Genomic DNA, 8,015 nt, shown 5'->3' with positions numbered 1-8,015 from the left:
TATTTAATATTTTCAAATAGAAGACAGATACAGTTCTTGTGGCTAAAGGAATCAAAGGGTATAGGGAGAAAGCAGGAAGAGGGTACTGAGTTGAATGATCAGCCATGATCATATTGAATGGCGGAGCAGGTTCAAAGGGCTGAACTGTCCACTCCTGCTTTTGTTTCCTACATTTCTATTTACACTGCTGGAATAATTAAACACAAATTCATACTTTTAAATGTTTGTTTAATCATCCTTTTATGGTACAAAAAAAAATCCTAGAAATATCACTATATACACACACATTCTTTAATTTATGACAAAGGAGAAGTAATAAATCATTTTAAAAAGTTAGCAAGAAAATTTAAGCTAAATCTCCAATTACATTTGAAAAAATATATTTAAGAACTTCAGATCTGAACATAAAAATGGCAGTGCAGATTTGTAATGCTCTTTTTTGGAATGTATATTTAAAAGCCTGGATAATATAGCAGAAAATATAAAAGGGAAAGAATGTTTTCATATTTTGTAACGGATCAAATAAGAGAAACAATATTTTAATATTCTCAAAAACTAATAAAAACTGGTTAATGTAAATCTTCAATGTAAACATTAAAACCACCTCATCTGTTCAGGTATTCACTGCAAGTCAATAAAACAAAATTCAATTTTCTTTATTGCAGTTCTGTGGACAAAAGCCTTAATTGCAGCATAGTAAGTGAGGGATGGCGCTCGTAAAGCAAGTCATTCCACCTTCAGGTTTAAATTAAATGATGGTTGGCTCCTGAAAACCAAAGAGTCCTCAGTTGTGTGCAAATTGGAAGGATTCTTTATCTCGCAGTGTACACGTGAGGAAACACATTCCAATCTTCCTCCAATTTATCCTGAGAATTATATATTTTTATAAATCAAGATTTCTCTTTCTGTCAAGTTGTTTATCAATACAAAGAAAGTCTTAAGGAGGCAACAGCACATTGACGGTTTCAGCTTGCATTTGCACCCGCTGTTTCATATGTCCTACTTTTGCTGACACCTGGCTCAGAGCGTATGCCTTTCTTTCGGATACTACGACCTGAAGAAATTAGGTCAGCATATCCTTGCTGATGTGAAAATGCATAGCCTGATCGACGAACAGATGCACTCCGTTGGAAAGACCTTGGTCTACTTCGTTTAGGTCGCAGTTCAATCTCGTACATTTTGCGGTTCATTTGAATCTGTAATGAAATTTAATTTTAAAAAGTTGTTTAAAGCATTGCCACCAATTAATTTAAGAGCTTGCGGAGAGATTCTTGTCTGCCAAGACAGACAACCTACAACAGATGTTTGTTGTAAAGTCTGAGCGTTCATCACTCCTGCAATGCAACATCAACGACAGAGACAACTATAGCAATATAGCTTGTCACGCTGCAAGTTTGTTTTCGTTCATGTATGGGACATAGGCATCAGTGGTTGGGTCAGCATTTATTGCTCATCCCTAAAGACTCTTGAGAAGGTGGTGTTGATCTATTTTCTTCAACTGCTGCAGTCCAAAAGGTTTAGTTATATACACAATGCTGTTAGAGTAAGAGAGTTCTAGGATTTCTTGATTCTTTTTCTAGTTCTCTTCTCGGATAATGAGCATGGTAATGTTTAGTGGACAAAGTGCACAATACGATTTTGAATACACAACAAAACCCACCTCCTTGATCCATGGTCTTGCTCGTCCAATTTATCAATTACACAAAAGGCATCTCTGATTTGCTCAACTGTACCCTTGCCTCCACCCTTGATGCCCTCATCCCCAGTAAAATAATTACTTAACCTGGCTGTTGCTATGCCCCTAGTATGGCCACTCCCATGAAAGATGTGATGCACAACTAGGTTGGTCACCCATCACTAGATCTAGTGAACCACTTCAATCAGTATCTGGTCCTGCTGGTGTTTGCTAAAATTGCTTATAGTTCCAAGATTGTCCTGGAATTCAAAGACAACCCCCAAATGCTTTTCTCTACAATAATCAGTTACCTTAAACCCCTATTCCCTTGTCCTCTTCACCTTCCCCTCCAACAATAAGTTCAAGGAGCTTTTCACAACAGTTGGGTCTGTCCAATCGGCCAATTCAGCCATGGCTCGGTGCGATTTCACACTAAACACTGCCATGAACAAGCATTTTTCTCCAGATTTTCTCTTTTCCCCCCGATGCCATCTCTGAGCTCCCTTTGTGCCCAAAACATTTTCCCCATGATCCTATTCCCATCACACTGCTGACCACCTAACCTTCCACCTAGTTCCTATTATTTTAGATGATATCAGAGTTCTCTCCAGGTGTTCGCTCTCTCCCGTTTAAACCCACCATCATGATGCACATCCTCAAAAAGGCATCACTTGACAAAATTATCCGTGGAAACTACCATTCCATTTCGAATTGCCTTTTCTTTTCGTAGTCCATCAAATTGCAAATTCACCTTTGCTGCAACTCCATGTTTAAAACCCTCCAAACCTGTTTCTGCCTCTGTCACAATATTGAAATTCTCTCCTTGATGTCACAAATAGAAGAACAGAATCCATACAGTGTGGAAACAGGCCATTTGGCCCAACAAGTCCACATCAACTATCAGAAAGATTCCCACCCAGACCCGTCTCCCTACGATTTCGCTGTAATCCTATATTTCCCGTGACTAACGCACCTAACTACACATCCCTGAAACCTACGGGCAATTTAGCATGGCCAATCCACGTAAGTTGCACATCTTTGGACTGCTGGAGGAAACCAGACCACTCAGCAGAAACCCACACAGACACATGGAGAATGTGCAAACTCCACACAGACAGTTGCCCGAGAGTGATATTGAACCCAGGTCCCTGGTGCTGTGAGGCAGCAGTGCTAAACCCTGAGCCACCGTTCCACCCTACTCGATGGTGAGAAAGGTAAATTTTAAATCCTCGTCCTCCTCAGCCTGTCCGTAGCCTTTGATACAACACCTCTCCACTGTTGTCCACCTGGATGGGATTGCTCTCACCTGGCTCTAGTCTTATTGAGCTAATTACTGACAATGCTTTCTCCAGTCACTAATGGAGTGTCAACTTAAAAAGGTTTACTTCCCAAATGAAATCAAGTCATTACAAACAGTTTCTCTACAGGGAATTGACATTGAAAAAAAAAATGAATATCCAAAAAGTTAGTTTGTAAAAGTGGATTGAAACAATTATTTCCAAAATGGAGTGACAGATTAAACCTGATTTTGACAACCAGCTTGTACCTACTTTGTCAGTCTCTGAAGGGTTGACAACCTGAATCAGGAAACGAACAGCAACAACAGGAAGGAGACTGACTGCCACAGTTAATATGATGGTCAGCCATAGGTATGGCTGTCGAAGAGCGTTGGGAGCAGCACCTAAGTAAAGAATACAGGGTACGTTAATGCACAGTTAAAAGACCAAAAATCAAAGTTGCATTTGAAACTCCTTTTTTGAGGCTAATTACATTAATTCAATGTAATAATCACAGATTATTTGGAACATAATTTAACATTACAGACACAACTGTGAAGTACCATTCCAAAATGGCTCCCAATACACACATACAGATGACATACTCAGTATCTACTCAGCTCTACATTGAACAACTTTCACCATCATTAAGTTTTGTTAGTCATCTATGTCTAGCAGAATTATCGTGGATCAAATGATTTATTACACATCAATGTAATGGCCAACAGTGCTGTGAAATGGGCACTTTTCGACATTGACTGTTTGTCAGTGTCAGAACACAAACCAACTACTCAGTAAAACCCACTTCAGTCTGTCCAATAATGCATATAATCTACGCACACAAAAAAAGTGCTCCCAATTCTACATTAAGTCTACTGCTGCCATTTCCCACACTAATAACCCACATCTCTGGTCTCTGCATTTTTTGTTGATTTGTGCCATCTACCAGGTTGAGCTGAACTTCAGGAGTCAATTTTAAATTGAATTAAGACTGTCCAAATGAATTTCTTCTCATTGTTTTGGATAGAAGTTTAGGAAGAGACTTTGCTGGATGAAATGCGAAAGAGCAGCTCTTTATTTTATTGCATCTCATTAACCAATGTCTTTGAACAAATGTAAATGACCAATTTCTTTTTTCAAACATGGATGGAAGGCAGCTTAAATGAAATATCAACAAATTAGACTACAGAACCAAGAGGCCTATTTATAAGCTATAAATACATTGCAATATAACTAACCAGTAAAGGTAAAAACCGATGGAAATAGAATGTGGATTCCTGCACTGTGAAGGTCAAACATGATTGCAAAATATAGAACGATACTTCCGAAGACTGAAAAGGCATTGACAAACGTCCAGTAAGAGGTGTCTAGAGCAATCTGCAAGAAACAAAATTAAAATTTGTGAACATAATATTTAAATGAGAAGGGCTATATATTTGTCAAATTTCTACAAAACATAATAAAAAATTAGCTTCACATTTGTCTATTTTGTTTTGTTGGGCTTTTTTTCCTTTATTCATTCACAAGATGAAGGCGTTGCTGGCTAGGCAGCATTTATTGTCCATCCCTAATTGCCCAGAGGACAGTTCAGAGTCAACCACATTGCTGTGGATCTGGAGTCACATGTAGGCCAGACCAGGTAAGGATGGCAGTTTCCTTCCCTAAAGGACATTAGTGAAACAGATGGGTTTTTCCGACAATCAACAATGGATTGAAGGTCATCATTAGATTCTTAATTTCAGATATTTATTGAATTCAAATTCCACCATCTGCCGTGGTGTATTCGAACCAGAATGTTATCTGGGTCTCTGGATTAACAGTCCAGTGATAATACCACTAGGTCATCACCTCCCCCCTATTACAACTGAAGAGATGACCATTGGACAGTGACATCACAGATTCACTCTGCAACTTCTTCATTGCTTTTAAATAAGTCAGCAATTACAGAATGAAATTTGCTGAGCTTGCAGAAAACAACGACTGGAATTTGAGGCAGAAATAATGGTCTGGTTATAGCAGCACTTGCTGTTATTAATGAGCAAGTTTTTAAAACAGCAATAAGCAATATCTGGTTGTTGCAGAGACACAGTTAAATATAGCAATCAGGAGGTTGCTGTACAGGTTGCTCTGTTCCATACTTCGGTTACCAACACCTAAACATATGACTTCATATGTATGTGGATAATATCCCCCGCCTCTAATACATTGTTGACAATAAGTGCCAAATTACTTGAGGTAGTAAAGTATAGTTGCAAAGATAAAATCCTAAATGAGCAGAAGTTCCCACCTTTGGATGATGAGAAAAATGTAAATGGCATGGGATAACCCACAAGACATCTGCTTACCTGAAAATTAACAGTTATGGTGAGAGATGAGGCCGTAGTGACTGCAAACGACTGGTAATCTGTCGGTGCCTCACCATCCTGTCCCATTGTTTGAAGGAATGCTCCGTAAGGTATGAAGAAAATGATTAGGGAGACAATAATGCCATGAAGCAAGCTGAGAAAAAACTTCTTAAAATTGAAGTAAGAACCTTTCTGCCCAGGTATATAAAGCGCCGGAAACCTAAGACTCAGTTTATCGGTGACATCCTAAGGACAAAGGAAAGTAAGAAAGAAATTTTCAACAAAGTAAGTTGTGTGACATCACAAAAATACAAAGCAAACTGTAAGAGCATGACAGGTGCGGTGTATTTTAATCTCACATAATTAAAACATTGCCACTTCTGTCTATTGGTTTGGAAGGGGATTTAGTTTAGTTGGTATTATGCTGGAGCCGAAAGAATTTTTGTCTATGTCAGCAACAGTAAAGTTGCCATAGTCCCAGAGACCATAGGCTGCTTTTTCAGTAGAGAGCCAACTGGTGGTGGTTTAATCTAAAGGTCACTATCCCTTAGACAAGGGGTTAACTTGAGAAGATGAGATTGTCATGGTAATCTCAGTTGGTACGGGAACTGAATCAAATTCATTGGCATTACTCTGTATTGCAAACCAACCATCCAACCAACTGAGCCTATCAGCACAGTATAACATTTTCAAACAACCTGTGGAGGACATGGCCTGGGATGGAGCGCTTAGGTATGAAGAGAGGCTGGACATTTTATTTAGAGCAGAGAAGGTCAAGAGGAGACCTAATATAGGTATGTAAGATTGGGAAGGATATGGACATGCATAGAAAGCAGCTGTTCCCCTTAGTTGAAGGGTCAGTAAGAAAGGGAGCACACATTTCTCAGATGAAAGGCAGGAGGTTTAAGAGGGTAATTGAGGAAAAGGGTTTTCACTCAGACGGTCATAAGGTTTGGAATGCAGGTAGAGGCAAGTAACGTCATAACCTTTAGGTATTAGAATAAGCAATTGAAATGGCATGACATTCGAGGCTATGGGCCAAGTGTTGCAAAGTGGTAAGAGTGTAGAATTAGCATAGCATTTGGTTACATAAAGACTTGATAGGTTGAAGGGTCTCTTCTATACAGTATAATTCTATGATTCATTTTCATTAAACACAATGGAACTTCTCAACAGAAATCACAGACACGTTACAAAACTGTGTACCAAGTCACATGGGGAGAATTAGGTCAGATGCAAAAAAAACCTGGCTCTGAGGAGTATTGTAAAGGTCAAGAGATTTTCTAACCAATCTGTTCAGACAGATGTTATGATACATCTCTGGAGCAGGTGGGACTCGAGTCCAGACATTCTGGCTCAGATGTATGGACACCATCATTGCTCCACAATTGCCCTTAAGGGAGGTGGAAAGGGACAGAAGTATAGAGCATGTATTCCAGAGCTTGGAATCAGGGCAACTGAAGGTGTTGTGGATACAAAGGAGGCTAGAATTAGACAAACACAGATATCAGAGGGTCACAGTCAGTCAGTCATTATGGCACAGGAAAATGCCATAATGCCCATCAAGTCCATTCCCATTCTCTGTGGAATCAGCCCATGCCTCTGCTATATCGCACAACTCTTCAGAGCGTCATACTGGACTCAAAACATTAATTCTGTTTCCCCTCCATCCAGATGCTGCCAGACTTGCTAAGTTTCTACAACGTTCACTGTGTTTGTTTCAGACTTGCAGCATCCACAGTTATTTAAATATAACACCATGGTTGCAGACAGGTTATAGCATTGCAGGTCAACCCACAGCAGGAGGACTGCATTGGTTCAAAACGGCAGTTGACCACCACCTTCTCAAGGGCAACAAGGGATGGGCAAGAAATGCTGGCCAGCCAGCGATGCCCACATCCCGCAAATGAATAATAAAAAAAAGACTGGCTCAATTTCAAGACGGATGTCAGGGAGAGGGATTCAGTGGTAGCTAGGGAAGAGAGAGTTTGGAGCAGTTACTGAAAACAATGGCTTCAATCTTGATAATATTTCAATTTGGCAAAGTTGTATCCAGCTAGTACTTGATGTTGAACAAGCACTTGAATAATTTAGCAACTCTGCAGAAATTAAAAGAGCTGATGGTGAGATTGAGTTGACTGTGGTCAGCCTCTGGTACATACATTCAATGGCGAGATAATACGTGAATGTGTATGAATAAATTGAATAATACCTGATCAAGCACCCCAACGACCAATACTGGAAGACTGCTGTACAGAACGTTGTACAGCGTGATAAACCAATTCTCATATGCAGTCTGTACACAAACAGAAACAGCAAGAATAGTTGTTTTTTGTTTGATTCTTCAAATCATGATTGGTTCTTGAAAACAATGGAATGCACGTCTATCAGTATGGAAACAAACTACTTTAAAATCACACGACATAATTGCTACTGTTGAGGTTGGTTGGCTCGCCGAGCTGGTTTGTTGTTCCGCAGACGTTTCGTTACCTTGCTTGGTAACATCCTCAGTGCAGCCTCTGATGAAGCGTCGGTGTGTTTTCCCGCCTGGTTTTTAAACTCTGGGGTCCGTTGCGATGGATTGCCTCACTTCCGGGTTTCCTCCGTCGTGGAATGTATAGGGGGTCGAGTTCAATGCGTTGAACACACATTCAATTCGACCCCATATACGTTCCACAACGGAGGAAACCCGGAAGTGAGGCAATCCATCGCAACGGA

General features: G+C 39.9%; 1 protein-coding gene across 1 annotated transcript; it reads right to left on the bottom strand.

Annotated features, from left to right (window-relative positions):
• Positions 1 to 211: 211 nt before the first annotated feature.
• Positions 212 to 7,641, bottom strand: LOC109934807 (phospholipid-transporting ATPase IC). Its single transcript, XM_048593900.1, has 5 exons — positions 7,510 to 7,641; positions 5,298 to 5,543; positions 4,191 to 4,329; positions 3,226 to 3,356; positions 212 to 1,196 (listed from the first exon to the last, which is right to left on the bottom strand). Exons 2-5 carry the CDS (start codon positions 5,382 to 5,384, stop codon positions 966 to 968), a joined length of 588 nt encoding a protein of 195 aa, XP_048449857.1. The 5' UTR covers positions 5,385 to 5,543; positions 7,510 to 7,641; the 3' UTR covers positions 212 to 965.
• Positions 7,642 to 8,015: the final 374 nt, after the last annotated feature.

This window comes from Rhincodon typus, unplaced genomic scaffold, assembly GCF_021869965.1.
Source record: "Rhincodon typus isolate 14 unplaced genomic scaffold, sRhiTyp1.1 hic_rhity00004461, whole genome shotgun sequence".
Classification (NCBI taxonomy): domain Eukaryota; kingdom Metazoa; phylum Chordata; class Chondrichthyes; order Orectolobiformes; family Rhincodontidae; genus Rhincodon; species Rhincodon typus.
Note: the sequence above shows the minus strand (reverse complement) of the source record. Positions and strands in the feature narration are given on the sequence as shown.